This window comes from Miniopterus schreibersii (assembly GCF_964146895.1).
Source record: "Miniopterus schreibersii genome assembly, chromosome: X".
In the NCBI taxonomy this organism is placed as follows: domain Eukaryota; kingdom Metazoa; phylum Chordata; class Mammalia; order Chiroptera; family Miniopteridae; genus Miniopterus; species Miniopterus schreibersii.
Window position 1 is genome coordinate 76,210,752 of NC_138104.1, and position 22,168 is coordinate 76,232,919.

The 22,168-nt window shown below is 40.5% G+C and overlaps 1 protein-coding gene across 3 annotated transcripts in view; it reads right to left on the bottom strand.

Annotated features, from left to right (window-relative positions):
* The window catches only part of ZNF674 (zinc finger protein 674), a 32,682-nt gene extending 10,905 nt beyond the window's left edge, over positions 1-21,777 (bottom strand). Inside the window, exons 1-5 of one of the 3 annotated variants that reach the window (XM_081126264.1) lie at positions 18,367-21,777; positions 17,525-17,631; positions 15,756-15,800; positions 11,739-11,865; positions 11,324-11,419 (exon numbers count right to left, since the gene is read on the bottom strand). In XM_081126264.1, coding sequence (XP_080982390.1) covers positions 11,324-11,419; positions 11,739-11,865; positions 15,756-15,770 — 238 coding nt within the window. In that variant the 5' untranslated portion in view covers positions 15,771-15,800; positions 17,525-17,631; positions 18,367-21,777. Of the gene's footprint in view, positions 1-11,323; positions 11,420-11,738; positions 11,866-15,755; positions 15,801-17,524; positions 17,632-18,366 lie in introns of those variants that run through there. The other 2 variants (XM_081126265.1, XM_081126266.1) reach the window with 2 other exon arrangements.
* Positions 21,778-22,168: the final 391 nt, after the last annotated feature.

Consider the following 22,168-nt stretch of genomic DNA (forward strand, 5'->3'; position numbering starts at 1 on the left):
CCCAAAGAGACCCACTCCAAGACACATCATAATTAAAATGGCAAATGCCAAGGACAAAGAAAGAATATTAAGGGCTGCAAGAGAGAGAAAAGCAGTGACCTACAAGGGAATCCCCATAAAGCTGACATCAGATCTCTCAACACAAACTCTTCAGGCCAGAAGGGAGTGACAGGAAGTTCTCAAAGTAATGAAAAGCAAGAGCATGCAACCAAGATTGCTTTATCCAGCAATTGAAGGTGAAATAAAGAGCTTTCCAGACAAAAAAAAAAAGCTAAAGGAGTTCAGTTCCACCAAACCAGAACTGTAAGGAATACTTAAATGACCGCTCTAAGAAAAACTGGAATAGTGAGAGAATAGTACATCAGCATAAAGGGGAAAAATGGAAAACAATAAATATATATCAATAGTAACCTTAAATGTAAATGGAATAAATGGTCCAATCAAAAGAAACAGAATTGCTGAATGGATAAGAAAACAGGACCCAAATATATACTGTCTACAAGAGACCCATCTGAGAGCAAAAGATTCACACAGGCTAAAAGTGATAAAAATAATATTCCATGCAAATGGAAATGAGAAAAAAGCTGGAGTAGCAACACTTATTTCTGACAAAATAGACTTCAAAATAAAGACCATAACAAGTGACAAAGATGGTCACTACATAATACTAAAGGGATCAATCCAACAGGAGGAAATAACCCTTATAAACATTTATACACCTAATATAGGAACACCTAAATATATAAAAAAAATTCTGGTTGGACTTTATAGGGGAGATTGACAGCAACACATAGTTGGGGACTTTAACACCCCATTGTCACCACTGGACAGATCCCATCAAGACAAAAAATCAACAGGGTAGCACAGACCTTAAATGACTCACTAGATCTAATGGATTTAATTGACATTTACAGAACATTTCATCCCAAAGCAGCAGAATATACATTCTTCTCAAGTGCACATGGAACATTCTCAAAAATAGACCACATGTTAGGGCACAGGGCAAGTCTCTACAAATTCAAGAAGATTGAAATCATATCAAGCATCGTCTTGGATCACAATGCCATGAAACTAGAAATCAACCACTATAAAAAAACTCAAAAATATTCAAGCACATGGAGGCTAAATAGCGTGTTATTAAACAATGAATGGGTTACCAATGAGATCAAGGAAGAAATCAAACACTTCATGGAATAAAATGAAAATGAACAGACAACAGCCCCAAATCTATGGGACACAGAGAAAGCATTACAGGCCTATCTCAAGAAAGAAGAAAAAGCTCTAATGAACCATCTAACACAACAACTAAAATAACTAGATCAAGAAGAGCAAGAAAAATCCCGAGAAAGTAGAAGGAAGGAAATAATAAAGATCAGAGCAGAAATTAATGACATAGAGGCTAAAAAAACAATACCAAAAAAATCAATGAAATCAAGAGCTGGTTCTTCGAAAAGATAAATAAGATTGATGCCCCTTTAGCCAGACACACTAAGAAACAAAGAGAGAAGGACTAAATAAATAAAATCAGAAATGAAAGAGGAGATATAACAACTGACCCAACAGAAATACAAATGATTGCAAGAAAATACTACGAGCAACTATATGTCAACAAACTGGACAACATGGGTGAAATGGACAAATTCCTAGAAGCATACAGTCTTCCAAAACTGAATCTAGAAGAGGCAGAAAACCCAAATGGGCCAATAACGGCTAATAAATGGATGCAGCAATCAAAAAACTCCCAGCAAACAAAAGTCCTGGACCAGATGGATTTAAAGGCAAGTTTTACCAAACATTCAAAGAAGAATTAACATCTATTCTATTCAAACTATTCCAGAAAATTCAAGAGGAGAGAAAATTCCCAAACTCTTTTTATGAGGCCAGCATCATCCTAATCACAAAACCAGATAAAGATACTACAAAGAAAGAAAATTACAGGCCAATATCCCTGATGAACATAAATGCTAAAATTCTCAACAAAATATTAGCTAACCGGATCCAGCAATACATTAAAAAGATCATACAGCACAACCAAGTGGGATTTATTCCAGGAATGGAAGGTTGGTATAACATCCGCAAATCAATAAATGTGATACATCACATAAACAAAATGAAGGACAAAAATCATATGATCATATCAATAGATGCAGAAAAAGCCTTTGACAAAATCCAGCACCCATTTCTGATAAAAACTCTCAGCAAAGTGGGAATAGAGGGAGTATACCTGAATATAATAAAGGTCATATATGACAAACCTAGAGCCAACATCATACTCAATTATCAAAAACTAAAACCATTTCCATTAAAAACAGGAATAAGACAGGGATGTCCATTTTCACCACTCTTATTCACCATAGTATTGGAAGTCCTTGCCACAGCCATCTGAAAGGAGGAAAACATAAAAGGTATCCAAGTTGGAAAGGAGGAAGTAAAACTGTCATTATTTGCAGATGACATGATATTGTAAATAGAAAACCCTAAAGACTCCTTCAAAGTACTACTAGATTTGAAAATGAATTTGGCAAGGTAGCTGAATACAAAATCAACATCCAGAAATCAATGGCACTTTTATACACCAACAATGAACTTTCAGAGAGAGAAACTAAAAAAACAATACCATTTATCATTGCAACTAAAAAAATAAGATATCTAGGAATAAACTTAACCAAGGATGTAAAAGACCTGTACTCAGAAAACTACGGGACACTGATAAAGAAACAGAGGAAGATATAAGCAATTGGAAGAATATACCATGCTCATGGATTGGAAGAATTAATATTATTAAAATGTACATACTACCCAAAGTAATTTATAAATTCAATGCAATTCCTATTAAAATACCAACAGCGTATTTCATAGATCTAGAACAAACATTTCGAAAATTTACATGGAACCAAAAAGACCCCGAATAGCTGCAGTCATCTTGAGAAAAAGAACAGAGTGGGAGGGATCACTTTACCAGATATCAAACTGTACTACAAATCAGAACAGCCTGCTATTTGTACAACAGACATATAGATCAATGTATAGAACAGAGACCCTAGAAATAGACTCATGCCATTATGGTCAGTTAATATTTGTCAAAGGAGGCAAGAGCATCCAATGGAGTAAGGACAGTCTCTTCAATAAGTGGTGCTGTAAAAATTGGACAGATACATGCAAAGAAATGAAACTAGACCACCAACTTTCACCATACACAAAAATAAACTCAAAATGGATAAAAGACTTAAATGTAAGTTGTGAAACCATAAAAATCCTGGAAGAAAAATAGGCAGTAAAGTAACAACCATTTCATGTAGTGGAATTTTCACTGATACAGCTCCTAGGGCAAGAGAAACAAAGGAAAAAATAAAGAAATGGGACTACATCAAACTAAAAAGGTTCTGCACAGCAAAAGAAAACAGCCTCAAAATACAAAGGAACCCCATGGTCTGGGAAAACATATTTGCCAAGGATGTATCCGATAAGGGGCTAATTTCCAAAGTGTACAAAAATCTCAAATTACTCAGCAAGAGGAAGACAAACAATCCAATTTAAAAATGGGCAAAGGACCTAAACAGACACTTCTCCAAAGAGGACATACAGATGGCCAAGAGATATATGAGAAAATGCTCAATGTCTCTAATCATCAGAGAGATGCAAATTAAAATCGCAATGACGTATCACTTCACACCTGTCAGCATGGCTACTATCAACAAATCAACAAATGACATGTGCTGACGAGGATGTGGAGAAAGGAGGACCCTAGTACACTGCTGGTGGGAATGCAGACTGGAGCAAGCACTGCGGAAAACAGTATGGAGGTTCCTCAAAAAATTAAAAATGGAGCTGCCTTTTGACCCAGTGATCCCACTTCTAGGAATATATCCTAAGAATCCTGAAACACTAATCAGATAGAATATATGTACATATGTTCATAGCAGCGCAACTTACAATAGCTAAGATCTGGAATCAGCCCAAGTGCCCATCAGTAGAAGAATGTATAAAAAAGCTGTGGGACATTTACACCATGGAATGCTGTGCAGCAGTAAAGAAGGATCTCATACGCTTTGGGACAGTATAGAAGGATCTGGAGAATATTATGCTAAGTGAAATAGGCGAGGCAGAGAAAGACAAATATCATATGATCTCACTTATATGTGGAATCTAAAGATCTTAATAAACTGATGATCATAATAGATTCAATGACAAGGAAGCATGGATCAGATTGACGAATGTCAGAGGGATGGAGGAGGGCAGGTGGGTGGAGGGGGAGAGATTAACCAAAGAATTTATATGCATATATGCAAAACCCAAGGACTGGGAAGGGGGTTAGGACAGGGTGGAATGGATCAATGGGGAGGAAAGGGGACATCTTTAATATTTTGAACAAAAATAAAAAATAAATAAATAAAAATAAATGAATTAAAGGAAAAAAAAGTTTTGCCCTAAAAAAAGCCATCTTATCCTGATGTTTTTGTAGATGATGGCTATCAAACTCTCAAGAACAGGTAAACTTCAGTTCACACAGTTTAGAAATTAGAAAAAGAGGGAAAAGTACCCATTGTATTTTATACATCTAGTATAATCTTGGATACCAAAATAAGAGGACAGTACAAGGAAAGAAAATCTAAGCTCTAACACAATCCTGCGTATTAATGCTAAATTCTTAAATATGAGTAAACTGCATTCAATTAATTTAAAAAAATGCTTCACAACTGAGTTTAGTGCAAGAATGCAAGAACAGTTCAATATCAGATAATCTATTAATATAATCCACCACATGAATAGATTAAAGGAAAAAATGACCTTCTCAATGGATGCAGAAAATAAACATTCGAGAAAAAAGCAACACATTCATAATTTTTTTAAAAATTCTTAGAAAACTAGAAATATAAAAGGAGCTTTTCATGAAAGGTATCTTTCAAAATACCACAGCAAATAAATTTAATGGTGAAAGTTTTAGAAGTTATATCATCTCTCTGTGTCTCAGTTTTCTCATCTATAAAATGAAGATAACCTATTCTACAGGGTAATTGGAAGGATTAAACTTTGTAATATGTGCAAAGCATACAGAACAGTGCATTTGTAGCATATAGCAAGTACTCACATATTGCCTATCATTACATTATTATCATTGTCCTCATCATTTCCATTAAAATCAGAAACAAATAAGGAATTCACTATCACTGCATTTATTAAACACTGTACTGCAGGCCTTGCCTAATACAATGAGAGAAGAAAAAGAAATAAAAGGTATAAATGGAGCCCTGCTGGTACGGCTCAGTTGGTCAAGAACCTTCCAGTGCACCGAAAAGTTGCCGGTTGGATTCCTGGTCAGGGCGCAAGCCAGGGTTGCGAGCTCAATCCCCAGTGGGGTGTGTGCAGGAGGCAGCTGATTGATGTTTCTCTCTCTCTCCCTCTCCCTTCTTCTCTCTTTAAAGATCAAAGGAAAAATCTTTTTAAAAAATGTATAATTGGAAAGGAAGAGTCAAAATTGCATTTTTACATAGAAGACCTAAGAAATTCTCAAAACTAATAGTATGAATAAAAGGATTCAGAAAGGTTTCTGAACACAAGTTGAATATATAAATATCACTAGCATTCTTATACACTAGAATTAACCAGTTAAAAAATATACTAGGAAAAAAGATCTCAATCCCAATTGCAATAATAACTAAGAGGTATCTAGGAATAAATTTAACAAAAAACGTGCAAGCACTTCACAAAGACAAGTTCAAAACATTACTAAATGACAGAAAAGAAAAGCTAAATAAGAGTTCACTGATAAGAAAATTCAACAGTAAAAGGATGCCAATCCCCAACCTACTCCTAACCTTTCTCAAAATACAGTGTAATTGCAATCAGAATCCCAAATGAGGGTTTCTACGGAACTTGAGAAACTAAGCCTAAAATTCCTGCATGGAAGACCAGAGTCAAAAGAGATAAGGGGGATTCATCCTGCCAGTTATTAATGTCAATAACACTAAGATTGGTGTAACATTTGACATTTCTATAGCATCACTAAGTAGCTGGTGCCGCATTAAGTGCTTTACATAGTTTAACTCACTGGAATAAAGTTATAAAAGCATAATAATGGCAAAGGGACAAAAAGGTCAATGGAATTAAATAGAGAACCTAGGAAGAGACCAGCATGTTTATGGAACTTGACCTGTGGCTGAAATGCCATCACACACTGCTATGGATAGGGTTCAGTACATTTCAATACATGGCTTGGCTTGGTGCAAGTTGTATAACAGTAAATTCAAGGCAGATTTTAAGAAAATAAAAAGCAAAATTTTAAAATTTTAGGAGAAAATTATATTACATCTTTATGAGTTCACCCAGAAAAAGTACTTTAAATTACACAAAAAGCAAAAACTAAAAAAATTTGATAAATCTGATTGCATTACAATTAAAACTTCTACTAAAAAAACCCCATCAAATCACCAAGACTAAGAAAAGATATTGACTACATGCCAAATTGAAATCTAGAATATATAAACAATCCATATAAATCAATAAAAAGACAAACAGCCTAACAAAAACATGAATAAAGGATATCAACAGGCAAGCCACAGAAGAGGAAATCCAAATAGTTAATACCATATGAAATGATAAATACCTTTACCGATAATCAATGAAATGAAAATTACAGTAAGATACAAATTCCCACTTACCAGATTACCACAATGTAGAGTGTGCCCATACTACAATTCCATGTATAAAGAAAGAACACTGCCATAATGGCAGAAAGTTCTATAGGGCAGCTGGTCTAAATCAAGCACTGTCTGTACCATTGGTTTGGCCGAAAAAGATTATAGAACTTTGCATTTTAACATCGATGCTTCCTGCTCAAACAATGAAGTTTCAGCCATTTCAGGAAGCTGCATCTGCCCACTCAGCTGCACTCCACGCTCTTAGGGAATTGATTTAACATTATATTGGAACCCATATACAGCATCGCAGGAAAAAAAAATAAAGTAAAAACCCCCACTATTTTTGTTTAAAGGTTGGTAATAAAATACTACCAAATGCTTCCACAGTCCAGAGACCTTTGCAGAACTTAAAAGGAGTAGATCAAAACCACTTAATGTATGTCAGCAGTAACATACACCTTAAAAGTACAAGAGTATTAAAGTTGAAGAAGCTGAGGAAGAAAGTTTCTTTGGAGAGATCTGTTGGAAAGCTGTAGTATTTTCTCTCTCCCACAACAGGGGACGGAGGAGTATTCTTGTCTTACCCCTAATATACTAAGAACTTGGAGAAGACAACTTGCTTGATGTATGTCCACTAGAGTTTGGGGGACACAGAGTACTTGGCACCTGATTTGTACCTAGAAAAACTCTACTGGTGACTGGCAAGTTGAGGCAGGATGTGGCAGCAGAGAAGAGGTTGCACATGGGTGAAGAGATTAAGGTGCAGTTCCCACCATGTGTGCAAGCATGTGTGCACGTGCACACACACACACTTTGTGAGCCAGATATGGACCCTCTGTGTATGAAGAGGACTGAGTTACTTTGGAAATTAGGCTTTCTGCTAGTATCAAAGTGACCTCAGCAAAAAGAGATTGGAGGTGTACTATGGGGCTGAAGGGTGAAGGTGAGAAAGAGATATGTTAAACAGCTTGTTGGAAAAGAGGAACTGCCTTTATTGAGGAAATTATAGTCAAGGGGCCCTAGCTATGGCATCACCAAGAAAACCAAAAAAGTACCAAGAACAGGAAGAATCGGCCTTTGGAATCTCATATGCAGAGGGCACTAATATCAGATTATATCATTATCAGTTAGGTCAAACTATTTTTGTCCTTTGTATCTTCTTCCTTCCTCACCTGCTTCACCCAAGGAGCCAGAGATTACCTAATTGTTGGGGGGGGGGGGTAGGTTGAGGAGGAAGGAGAAGAGCTAGCTAGAGAGGAAAGAAAAAGCTGAGCGTGCTTCCTTTACCACTCAAAACTTCTGGCCTGAAGCACTGAAGCAGGCATTAGCTGGGGGAAAGATTCCCCTTTCAATGAAGTTCATAGTTTTCACTACTATACGTCATTAGGCTTTTTAAAACTAAAACGGGACTACTATTGACCCTCAAAAACAGAAAGGATAATAAGGGAATATTATGGACAACTTTATGCCAATACATTTGACAATTTAGGTGAAACTCCTTGAAAGACACAAATTACAAAATCATTCAAGAAGAAATAATCTGAATTACCCAATATCTATTAAAGAAATTGAAACTGTAGTTTAATGTCTTCCCAGAAAGAAAACTCCAGTCCCAGATGACTCTCTGGGGAATTCTATCAAACATTTAAGGAAGAAGTAACACCAATTCTACACAAATTCTTCCAAAGAACTGAAGAGAGGAGGAAATACTTTGCAACTCATTCATGACTTCATTATTTTGATTGTGGTGATAAATTCATGAGTGTGTAATGTCAAAACTTATCAAGTTGTACACTTTAAATATGTGCAATTTCTTGCATGTCAATTATACCACAATAAAGGCATTAAAACAGCTACATCAGTACTTAGAAACAGTCATAGCATTTGCAATGTTTATATTAGAAAAAGAAGCTATCAAATTAATGATCTAAGCTTCTACCTTATGAAATTAGGAAAAGAGAAAATTAAATTCAAACTAGCAGAAGGACAGAAATAATAAAGATAAAAGCATGAATGAATAAAATTGAGGCTTCCATTTCTGGCCATAGTGAAGTATGTCTACTACAGCCCCTCTCTCTCCTACTGATTACTGCAACTAAAAACTCTGGACAAGCCCAGCCGGGATTGGCTCAGCAGTTGAACGTCGACCTAGGATCCAGGCAATCGGGGTTTGATTCCCGTTCAGCACACATGCCCGGATTGCAGGCTGCAGCCAATCAATGACTCTCATCATTGATGTTTCTATATCTCTCTCTCCATCTCTTTTCCTCTCGCTGAAATCAATAAAGATATATTTTAAACAATAAAATAAAATAAAAAATAAAAAAATAAAAACTTTGGATAAAATATGTAAAACAACTACTTGAGGATTCTGATAGGTAGACCATAGCAGGCAGATTTGAAAGTGAATCAAAAGTGGAAAAGCAGCCCGTATATCAGTCAGTTTCTTTTTTTAGCAAGACTTTGTCCCAATGGCATATGGATCTCCACAAGACATGAGTTCATCCAAGGGCTATGCAAGGAAAGCAAAGCCTCATACAAAAACTTTAAGAACTGAACTAAGATTTACACCACAGCTCAAGTCTGAGACTAACACCTGAGTGACACGTGCATGAGACAGACCTGAAGCAGAACAGCAAAGGCTTTGAAAACTGCATAAAGACTTAAACCACCACTCAAGTCTCACATTAACCCTTAAATGGTGCATACACAACACTGATCCAAAGGAACACAGCAAAGGCTTTGAAAACTGAACTGACTGGAATCAACACCCACAGATGGTGAGACAAAACTAGTGGTCTGAATCTAACTAGGTTTATTACATGATAAGCAAATATTAAAAACAAAACCACCAATATCTAGGATAAAATCCAAAATTATCCAACATAACAAAGAACCAGCAAAATCAAGAAACTAGAAATAAAAATTTAATAAAAACTGTGAAAGAGCTGGGGAGCAAAAGGTCAATGTGTAATTGAGCTAAATCCTTATCTTTCATAGAAGGGAGGCAAAACTGAAAACTCCCTGAACCTAGAGAGGTGCTCATCAGAAGCATTAAAAACAGAAACCATGAGAAGAGGCTCCAGTTGGAGGTATGACTAGAAATGCATTATGATTACTCTGAATAACATACTGTTCCAAACTCCTACATAACGTTAGCCCCATTACTTTTAATATTATGTAATTTTTATATAAGGGAATTGGGACTCCAAGGCTGGACTGTGCCTCTAGTTTGCTTTTCCTCCTTTCAGGATACCAGTGAAATGAGAATGAACTCACAGTAATTACAATCCCTGGAAACATTGGAAGTAGGAAAAAGCATGCCATCAGCAGACCAGAAATCCTGGTGAATCTCCACAAGGAGCAGATATGGGAATGACTGAGCAATAAAGAGGAAATTGTAGCCTGAAATGTCCCTGGGAGAAGCTACAGGGAGGTGGGAACACGCCTGCACAGGGAGGCTCTGAGAGAGAGGACGCCTCTGCCCATTAGGTGTGGGTTCTAGGAAAGGCACCCGAGAGTCACCTGGAATTAGCTGGGCCAGTGTCTGACTACAGCTGGAGCTCTGACACAAATTTTAACAGCTGTTGAAAAGCAGATTCAGATTCAGTCAATCTAAGGTGGCCCCAAGAGTCTGCATTTCTACTTGGAGCCTGGGCCTTCCCCATGCTGTTAGTCCATGAATCACACTGAATAGTAGTAGCTTTCTAGATAGACTTCTTTGGGACAGGCACACTGAGTGGCCACTGTGAGTGGGAGAGAAAAAGAGGAAGACTAACACCTGAAGACTGTCTGAATCCCCATTAGGAGTGCAGAGCAAAAACAAAAAAATAGACAAGGAAAAAATCAGCTCTGTCCAATACTGAGATATGGCTCACTGAAACCTGCCACCATGAAGTAATGTCCTCTCCAGTTATTTTTTTTGAATAAATAGATAATACAAAAGACAAAAGAGTTGAATGGGAAGGAAATACTGATAAGAGAAGGAATCTGAAAACAGGCAGCATCAAGTCAGCTTTGGAAGAGTCTGAGAGGAAATAAGAAAACAGAGACCTGTGTGAATGTTGACACTGTTCATTCACACCGTGAGGGCAGACAAAGACATGTGGGTACTTAGCCTGGTAGAGTTGAAGGTCACTAGCAAAGCTTTTTGTCCACGCTGATTCTAATAAACCAGGTAGGATCACCTTCCTGAGGTTGAAGACAAGACTCCAAGTTTCAGACTTAAAGGGTCCACCATATAGCAAATAGAGAGGAATCATCACAGCTGTATCTGCTTCTATTCTGATGAAAATGCAAATGTCCAAGAGGGGGAAAGCCCTGTAGGTTCCAGAAAGGAGGGAGAAGACAGGAGGAAAGGCTTGGCACTTCTCATTAGCCAACCAGGATGCCAGAAGGTAGAAATGGGATCTTAGGAGCAGCACTGGTTTCACTAGGCCTGAACTCCCATTAAGAGCAAAAGAACTATAGAAGGGCTGTAGGGATGCCCCCCCACCCACCAAGAGGCATCCCCCTCCTGGTGGGGGTGCATCCTGTGGATATCACAGCAACTCGTTTCATCAGACCCGAGTCCTCTCCTTAAGCCTAGGAATCTGAGAAGAGCTCATGGGCAAGTCCCGAGGCCAAGTTCTCACTGCTCTACTGCATTCCTATTGCCCTATAGTGACTGGCTGGCATGTGCACACCTGGACAGCTCTGCATTATGGATTCTCCATCTGCCCTCCTGGCCTCTTCTCCTTGTGAAAACCTGAAGATCACATCTGGTTTAGCCACCAGGTATCCTGTGGAGGGGAAATGACACAGGACTTTGTTATTAATGTTGGAGGCAGTCTAGAACAGAGGCCCATCCTTGCAGGGTGAAGATGGTCTGGCCTCGGTGACTGTCCCATGAGCACAGCTATTTGCCCTTCATGCAGAACATTCACATAGAAGGCGAGAACATAAACATACAATGCAGGGTGCAAACAGGATTATGAATTCTTGACAGTGAGCCTTAGGCCCGAACTCATTCAGGGCTTCAGACACCCTTGAGCATGCAGCAGCCGAGAGAGGGAAACATGAGTAGGGGTATTCTAGTCACACCATGGAGCAGTCCCTCACCCACAGAGACTAGGTGGCTGTAGGTCTCCAGCATGACATCCCTGTAGAGGTTCTTCTGAGTAAAGTCCAATTGCTGCCATTCCTCCAAGGTGAAGTCCACGAACACGTCCCTGAAGGTCAATGATTCCTATAATAGCACATTTGTCTTTAGCCCAGAGTAATGGGCTCAGGGGACTGGACATATGTGATTTATATTGAGTGCCTACTCTGTGCCTGTCTTAAGTATTTCAATCCTTGCCCCCACCTGGAACCCTGACAGATGAGGATAGTGAGGCACACACAGTGTAAAGTTACTCACCCAAGGTCACACATCTAGGAATTAGGGATTAAAATCCATATGGTCTAGTTTCCATACCCACATTTTTAAACATGACACTGCATTGCCTTTCTCTATATAATTGTTCTTATGCTGTTCATTATTCACAATTTGACACAGTATAAGATACAGAATGTTTATGTAACAAAATTATTTTACGCTTTATGAAAAAACAGATCAAGTGTTAGAAATATCTTACCCTGGAAATTCATTCTTTCAACACATATTTATTGAATAGTGACCAAGCTGACAAGTTCTGAGGATGTAAAGATTAATAAAAACAAACAACTCTTGAACTGAAGGAGCTTTAGTATAGTAGAGGCAAAAGAAAAATACTTAGAAACATATATGAGAGGGAGGGAGGGAGGGAGGGAGGGAGGGAGGGAGGGAGGGAGGGCTGGCTGTCTGCCCTGGGAGGGCAATGACAGAGAGGACTAGAAACAGAGGGGAGGAAGAAGCCAATTCTCCTTGGCGTTGACACAGAAGACTTCACAGAGAATACAGAACTAGAATAAACAGTTCTGAACGCAGCTACTCAATCATGACTGTGAGATAATAGAAAATATATATTTGGTCTCTGCCCCTGATTCCTGGCACAGAGCTCCTAAAACCCTTGTAAATTCGTAAGTGATAAGAGCACTAGAAACATCTTTTGTTCTAATGAGGTGACTCTTGATTGGCTCCTGAATGGGGGCTGGTCACCAGAAAGACCATGCCATGGTTAGAAGCTTGTAATTTTCAGCCCCAACCACCATCCTCCAGAGAAAAGACCAAGGCTGGAAATGGAGTTAATAATTAATTGTACCTACATGAGGAAGCCTTGAAGAAATTCCTATAGTAAGGGATTCAGGGAGCTTCCAGGTGGGCGAACATTTCCACATACTGGGAATGTGACATACCCCAACTCCACAAGGACAGAAACTTCTGCACTCAGGACCCTCCCAGACCTTACCCTATGTATCTCTTCATCTTGCAGTTCATCTGTATCCTTTATCATATTTTTTATATATTTCCCTGAGTTCTGTGAGCCACTTTAGCAAATTAACCAAGATGGGGAGTCACTGGAACCTCTGGGATCTAGAGCTGGTTGTTCAGAAGCACAGATGTGGGGGAAAGTTTTGTGGGACTGAGCCCTTAACTTGTGGGATCTGATGCCATCTCCAGGTAGTTAGTGCTAAAATTGAGTTAGATTGTAGGATACCCAGTGACAGAGAATTGCTTGCTGCGGCTAAAAACCTCCAAACATTTGGTGACCCAAAGTGTTAGAAGTGAAGAGTTCTGTGGGAGTAGTGAAAGAGACACAAATAGGAGAAATACAGGAAAGAAAGACACTGTAGGGAAGAACTGGGTTTTCCCCTACACAGGAGACTCAAGTGGGTTTTTCCTTTACAACAACCAACGGTTCTAATCTTAGCTAGTTAATCATGAGACAAAAAAACAGGAAACCGGAGGGTCTGTGTCTTGTCTGGTCAGCAGATTGAGGTAAAAAGGAAGGTCTATGTTTGGCTTGTCACCACCAAACAAAAACTTGCTTTTCTAAATGCCTAGATTCCTATCAGAGACCAATAACCTACTTATTTGCATACTGGATCCCATACTGTTACACCGACACTTGGTGGTTTTGAATTCAAGGAGATCTTTTGCACCCACAAGACCTCAATAGGTAGTATATGACACAAGTTTTACTCAGCTCTGCAGAAAGATATGAGACAGGACAGTTCTCAGAGCAGTCCACCCCATCCTCTCAACCCTCACAAATGATAGCTCAGGTGCTAGAGACCATAACCACACTGGAGAGGACAGGTTTCTAGCTTAGAAACCCTAAGCTGTCAAAATTCAAGATGCATACAGCCTTTGACCTAGAATTCTCACCTCTAGAAAGTTATCTTCCGGATCAGATATGGATACAAACTGAAATATACATGGATGTGTTGTTTATGTCATCAAAAGGCTAGAAATACACTAAATGTGCATCCCTGGCAGAAAGTAAATATATAAAGGTATTTCTAGCCAGTGGGATATCAATCAGCCACTTTGTAAGTGGGGTAAAACCTTGGGTGATTTTGTCTGCCGGGGAATATTTGGCAATGTCTGTAAAAATTTTTCATTGTCATGACAAGGGGAATGGGGTGGGAGTGCTGACATCAAGAGGGTAGAGGTCAGTGATATTGCTAAATTCCTCCAATACATACAAAAGCCCTCCACAACATAGCATTATCTGGCCTAAAATGTCAAGAGTGCCAATTTGAGAAAACCTGGGGCTAACCAAATACACAGTGAAGTGGAATGATCATGAAAATGATCAGAATGTGTTGTAACATGTGAAAAAGAAATAAAAAGGAAAAGGGATTCTTATATAGAGATAGATATACATACCTGATCTCTGGAAGAATGTAAAAAATGAAGGAGACAGGGGGACAAGGAGAGAGGGAGAATTATTTTTCACCTTTTGTTAAACAAAGCTTTTGTTTGAATTTTTACCGTATGTACAAATTACTTTTAAAAGTCCTCAATTCAATTTATTAATGCTCTATTCAGAATACATTTTTAGAATTTTAGTATGCATATTCTTAAGTGAAGATGGTCTATAGCCCAGCTAGCCTGGCTCAGTGGTTGAGTGTCAACCTAGGATCCAGGAGACTGGGGTTCGATTCCTGGTCAGGGCACATGCCCAGGTTGTGGGCTTGATCCCCAGTCAGGGGCGTGCAGGAGGCAGCCGATCAGTGACTCTCTCATCATTGATGTTTCTATCTCTCTCTTCCTTTTCCTTCCCCTCTCTGAAATCAATAAAGACATATATATATAAAGAAAATGGTCTATAATTTACATTGTAGTATTTTCTTCAAATTTAAGGTTAAGTGTCTTCATAAAATGAACTGGATTCCTTTTCATCTTTCAAGAGCCTAAAAAAGCTGAACATAGAAGTGACCTGGTCTTTAAAATTTTGTGAAAGTAGTAATTAACTTAGGATTTGAAGTGTGAATACCTTTGACTTAAAATTCCAACTTCCAGGTGTACTCTACATAAATATCTGCACTACTGGACAAACAGATACATAGAAAGTTGTTCAAGAATCACTGTTTATAACAGAAAAAGAAAATTAAAAACCTAAGTATCCATGAATAGAGAAAAGGTTAAATGATACACCCATACCATGAAATATAACTAAAATAATCTTTATGTATTCATGAGGAACACCACCCAGACTATATAATCAGGTTTGGGAAAAGCAAGATGGGTATGGGAGCAGGATGACATTGGTCCAAAAACACATACAACATTACTTATGTATCTGTTTTTAGTTAATTAAACTGACGTAAATGTATCCACACCACATTATCACCAAACAGTTAATAGTTGGGCATCTTGAGGAAGAACATGGAAGCAAAAGTGAACTGGAAGTGAATAAATGTAAGAAGCAAGATGAATCTATGTATTTAAACAATCTTCCCTGAGAAGGATGAGGTGAATTTCCCAGAGGAAAAAGCAGATGAGAAAAGTCTTTGTCTTTCTATCTTTTCTTATTCTTGTGTGTATGGGAGGAAGAGGGTAAGGATTGGAGAAACCTGAGGTGGATTACAGGTTGAACAGAAAACAGCCAGAGCAGGGGGGATTAACAGATTTTTAAGGTTACATTACAGATTTCCCAAAGCTGCCTCAAGCTCACTGGAAACAAAGTAGGGGGTAAGCGAGGCACTCACCTGGGATCCGGCCATCCTGTTCTGCCCTGGACAAAGGATGGAGATCTACAAAGGCAGAATTAGGAGGGTCAAGATCAGTGCATACAGCCATGAAACCATCATCATCAGCCTAACAATCATCATCCTTGTGCCCTGGGTAGAATGACCTGGAACCATGGCCTAGTAGCGTCAGCCTATTCCCTTGAGATGTTGCTAATCACTTGTGGGCTTTCTTTTCCGCTTCCTGGACAGATATATAAAACTTGTGCTTAAAACATCTACTCAGAAGCTATTTATAACCCGGAACCTCCTTTCTCTCAATAATTCTATTCCTGGAAATTTATCATAAAAAAGCAAACACAAATGAGCACAAAGCTGCAAGGATGTTAACTGTGGTTGTTTCCACCATTCAAAAATTTGGAATCAACTAAACCTCAGGTAAAGGGGACTCCACTAAAAAATAAGAAACACAAATGGGAATATCACATGAGCTTTAAAAATGGTGTGGAATCTTGTTTTTATTTTTCAACATGTTTAACAGCAGGTTACAGAAAAGCAATTGCAGTGTGATCCCATTTGTTAAGCAGTATGTATGTACTAAAAAAGAGCATTTATTAAAATGTTGACAGTTACCTTTGAGTGGTGATTTCACCTTTCCTCTTTTGTTTACTTGCATTTTCTCATTTTTGACAATGAGTATTAATTACTAGTCAAATACAAATTAAAAATTATTACAACTCACCAGTTATCACACTGAGCCCTATAGGTGATAGACCTTGAGCAAATTTTGGAGGAAACAGACAAACCAGGGCTGAGAGGATCTGGGAGGTGAGGAGCCCAGCACTGGTCAGTTGCAGTGGATCTGGAAACCACTGACCTTGCCCCCTGTGCCTTCTGCCCTCCAATGGTTCATTACTACCCCATGATTTTCATTCGGTTGCCATGCTCTTCCTTGTTGGGCAGTTTTGAAAAGAAAGCTTGAGCAAGGAACTTTTGTGCAGAGTAACTGTTATTACAATCCCTGCAGCAGCACTGAGATAATAGGGTTTAGCACCTGTAGCTTAACAAGTCATGTTCTCAGGCCCAGTTACAGTAGCATCAACAGAAGGCAGCAAAACTGAATGATAGCATACCTAGCAAGGTCTCCAAAATTCCACAAATTAAAAACAAACAAAACTAAAAACAATTTTTTAAAAACTTATTCTCCACTTGGGCAGGGTAGAAGAGATTCAACATTTCTGCTAGAGGCAGGTGGGATGTCCATACCACAGAACTGACTCAAATCCAGAGGAGACAGCCAATGGCAAAAGAGGGGAGCGTAATGCTCTGTGGACAGGTCTGGTGGGAGAGGAGAAAGCCCTGTAAGGCTGGCAGTGATCCTTCCCAGCCTGATCCTAACCTTGCAGGCACTACAGTAAGGCATTTCCCTCATGGCAGTACCTCTCCATCTGTCTGTAACTTTCATCTCTCTAATAGCAGTCCAATTGCCATTGTTACACAGTCCTTCAGTATGGCTGGAAGTTGAGCCAGCATGCCAGCCATGCTCTTTCAGCTGGAGGGAGGAACAGAGGCCACTGTGGGCCCAGCTCTTGTAGGACCAGTTGTCCTGTGAGCCTCCTCCCTCTGCCCTGAACATCTGGGTAGGGCTCTGGGCTAGGGCTTCTCCCCCAATTCTCACAGGAACTCTCTGGTTCCTGAGAAGGCAGGCCTGAAGGGTTCAAAGACAAACACATCTTAGCTGGGGCCATCACTTCAGCAACAGGTATCTGTTTCTGATCTGGGGAACTCACCTCCTTCAGGAGCCTCAGACTGAGTCTTCTGTACACTAAAGAAGCCGGGGGCAGATAAGCTGGAGCCTGAAGATGGTGAACAGTGGTCTCAGTTATGCATCCTGACCCTGGAAAGACAATGACCACACAAGAGATGCAATTAGCAACCTCCATGATAGAGTGAAGTTGAGGAAAACCCTTGTTTTACTGGACATCAGGAGGCACAGTGTCCCATTCTAGTTTTAGGTGTTAACGTTTAGTAAGAGCTCAATTATCCGCAGACCAGGAGCTAAGCACTGCCTTACTTCAGAAGAGTCTGGGCTTTGGAAATAAACTGACTGCGTGCTCTACCACTTTTATTCATTCAATTAAAAAGGTGAGTGCTTACTCTATGCATGTTCTACTTTCATCGTGTTGGAAATAAACAAGGGAACAAAATATCTGAGCTCCCTGATCTTGTGAAGCTATAGTCTAGGAGAGGAGTCAGAGAATAACAAACTTGATAAATAAGTTTAGGTACATTAGAAAGGGGATCCACCGGTTTATTAGCTGTGTGACTATGGAAACGTTCCCGAGCTTTTCCGTTCTTTCTTTCTCTCTATAAAATGACGATAATCCTAATACCTACTCATAGGGCTATTGTGAAAATTAATGTGTAATTCAATGCCGCCTAGCATTTACTAGGCACTCAGTAAATGGTCGCTCAATGAATCCCTCAGTCACTCCCTGAAATCCACAGACGGAACCCGCAACGCTCATCGCACCCCTGCACTGTCACTCGACCCCCAAGGATGCGAACCCATCTCCCCAGGACCCCTCGGACCCTCCCCATCAAGGAGTTCCCCAACTCCGCCTCCCCTTACTTTGCTCCCAGGAACCGACATCTTAGGGCGGAGAACAGCAAGCGGCGGTACTCCCACAGTCTTCAGGATCAGCTGAGCACTTCCGCTCTGTCACCCAGTCACCCCGGAGCCTGAGGTCGGAGTGCAGCGCAAGCGCAGGAGTGGTGCCTCCCCCCACCCTCTCCGCCCCGCCCCCCATGGCCAACATGGCGCCTTTGGGGCACCGCGCGTCTGACGTGGTTCTCTGTGAGGCGAGACGGAGCCACAAGGGCGTGGGACCATTTTCCGAGATAAGTCGCACGAAAGGCTGGGGAAGGGGTCTCCGGGCAGCGAGACAAGAGGGCTGTACCGGCGGCCCCTCCCCGCCTCTCCGAGGCCGAAACCCCTTTTCCCCATTCGTTCTCCTGCTAGGCTGCCCTCCTCCTCTCCGTGCCCCTTGGGGACTTTGTGCTCCTCCATCCTCCCAAGGCCAAGCTTTCCATTTCCTTCAGCTACTCGGAATAAGAACAACAGCGGCGCCTGCTGTTTTCCACCGTGCACATGGGCCCCGGCTGGTCCTTCAGAGCCCGCTGTCCTCTCAGGCTTTGGGGTCAGAGGGCAGGGGTCAGGGTCAGTGCGGGGAAGTGTGCCGGAGGAGGGTCTGGGAGCTAGACTCTGGGGCCAGCAACATGCAGAAATAAGGGAGAAACTCTGATGCCTGATCCCCTGAAATAAATCGAGCAGCTCCAATTTCTGGGGCCCTGGAGAATCTGACTTGCTCTTTCAAAAACTCAGCATAAAGTAGCAGAGCACTGTTCTCTCTAATGCCAGCCTTTGGCACCATGGCCTGCTAAAAAGGCCTGTAGTATTCTTGAGGAAAGTTTTTTGTTTCCTGTCAGCATCTGGGGGAAAGAAGCCAGGTGTGTCCTTTGTGCTTATACCTGTCTGCTTACCAAGTGGAACTCCTTCAGTGAGGCATGGCAGGGTCCCAGCTCAGAGACACCCCAATTCCTTCTGTGCTAGAGCCAACATGTGCCAGGCACTATTGAGAGAAGCATTTGTCAAAACCAATCATGGAATTTGTCATACATTTATTTAAACTTCTGTTTGACATACTGGTTTCTCTCTCCTTCCCTTTCCCCTCTACCAGTTAACTTACATTCCTCAGGTGGTTTCGATGACTCAGCCCAAGTCTGCAACCCAGAGTTCTCCTGGGAAGTGACTGTCCAAGCCTTGTGTAGAAGTCCCAGGAGAAGAGTCAGTTTTCTGTCAGGAATGTGAGTGGGAAATTGTCCCCCACTGTGAAATCTTTGTGTGTTTGTAAATGATGGCTAGATTCAGAAATACTAATCTATTTCTAGAGGAGAGGTGATCTGATAAACTTGTTTTCTGTCATCACTATCAGGAGTCAGGAAAGGTTAATAGAATTAGTATGAAAGTGTTCTGACAGCAGAGAAATCTCAGTTGCAGAAAGACCTGGTTTTTGGCCCTGGTTAGATTGTCTCCATATCCTGATTCTATGGGAACAAGTGCTTGCACAGGAAGAGAAGGGGCTAGTTGTTCAGATGGGGCCTAGTGAAGGGCATGCAGATGTTGTTCATGCTGTTCCAGCATTTCCTACTGTGGCTTTGACATCTAGGAACCAAGAACCATGTGCTAGTATTCTTCAAGCCCATACTCTGCCTGGATTTTGGGGGCCTCTCAGATCCCTAGACACTATTTGTAAGTCCAGTTGCCTGTCCACAAATGCCAGAGACTACTAGTAACTAGATACATATTACAACTCTTGTATTAGCCTGGGTAAGCCAAACTAGAATAATTAGGCCCAAAATATAACAGCTCAGACACAATCCCTTTCTTGCTCACGTAAGAGTATTCCATATTGACAGGTGACATTCCATCATATAGAACCAGGCTGTTAGCACCTCTGCCCTCTTCAACATGGCTTCCAAGACATTCTGGTTGTCATCCTTACTACTGGAAATGAGAAAGAGAATGGAGGAGTGTAGGTCAGGAGTCACCACTGGCTTTCAGGGTCACCATGGTACGGAAAGTTTGGAACTTTTTCTGCCACCCAGAGGTCAGAAAACCATTGTTGACAGCACAAGTGTTCCATGACCACAGGATGATTGGGTGATTAGTGTAAAAAGGATTCTAAAAGGAGCTGCAGAAACTCACATCTGTTGAAAGTTACTTGTTTAATCTTCCTGCTACAAGAAAACAATGTTGTCTACCTTTCTTCTCTCTTCCAAATTTCATGCAGAGAGATCACATTGGCAAGGGAGTATGAGAAATATAGTCTCAATACTCCCAGCCCCTGCATACAGGGGAGAGAATGTGAGTGGAAATGTTGTGAAGTACCAACGTACCAACAGACAACACATGACACATCTTTGAAAATCTCATTAAAATGGAAAGATTTATCTCCCTTTTTCCTTCTTTCAGACCGAAGTTGAGGCCTGTAGAAATCTCCAGTGTCACTCTGCATACTGAAGCATCAGCTGCTGAGGCAAGCAACAGTGGTTTGTGTCATGGACTTTTCTTCTTCTCCAGGTCCTAAACCCTCTGGGTATCAAGTGAGCTCTAATTTGTGCTCCACACTATCTTTGTACATATCTCAAACAGTAAACCCCCTGATGCAGAACATGGGCTCCAAAGCTCTGAACAGCTTCACAGTGGAGGAGCCAAAAATATTCATAAACTATGGGGCCAAAGAGGTTTTAGATGAATTGGGATAAATTCCTAGATTCTGCCCAAATGCTCCTGGCCTCAGAGGCTAAGGCTGTAGTCATAGGAGCATCCTCCTGTTGTCCTGAGCTTGGAGATGGATTCTAGGGTTTATTTTGTAGGGCACCTTTGAGAGTGTCCCCATCAATAGAAAAAACCTTCTCACTTTCCTAAGGGACCGATCTACTGAGTGGTCATGAACAAGTTGGGTTCCTGTTGGGGAAATTCTCGAGTCACCAATTCTGATCTAGAGGAATCTTTTGCTAGAGAAAATGAAGCTAAAAGACCTAGATCAAAACTGGCAAACCCGTCATATTTGTGCTGTTATTATATTCTTCCACATTCATGGCAGTTATTGCTTATCAATAGTTGTACTATTTCTGGTCAAGATCAGACAGACTCTTCAAATCCTTCTCAATAGTATGTTCTAGACTACCTCTACCAATGAGTTGGCAATTGTGTTGAAAATTGTTTTGCCATGCCTGCCCTAGGTCACCATTTCACAGACTATGTTCCACAAAACACTGTATCTCTGGCTTATTAACAAGTACAATGTGACTAAAAAGTTCTATGATTATAAAAACTTGGGAAACACTGTTTAGAATTTTTTTATGGTAGGACTTCTAAACCCATTAGAATACTAATTTACTGTATAGCTCTCCCAGAGGGTCTGTAGAATACAGCATTTTCCAAATGCATTTCACCACAAAACTCTTTCCAAAGAACTTATAGAAAGAAAAAAAAAAAAGATTATTTGCTGAATAATAAGAGGCTTCCTCTAGGTTGCCTGACAATGGGCTGGGTGGGACAAGTGACTCTCTGATCCCCCAAATATGGTGAGAGGCTGGTCATGATCTTAACTTCCCACAAAGTTGCTGGGCAGCTGCCATTTTCAGCATTTTCCTGAACAACTGGCACCCAGGTTCAAATATTTGTCCTTCACAATGGCACTTTCATGCTCATGCTATGCAAAGGAAGAACAGCAGAGGGTGCAGTCCCTCTTCTGGTGCATCTACCTGCACCTTGCCCAAACAGGTCTCTCTGCAGGATAAGGAGAAAATGGGAGACTTGTGCTTTTTGCTGATCCATGTGTCTGTGGCCTAACCTGCTTCAATGA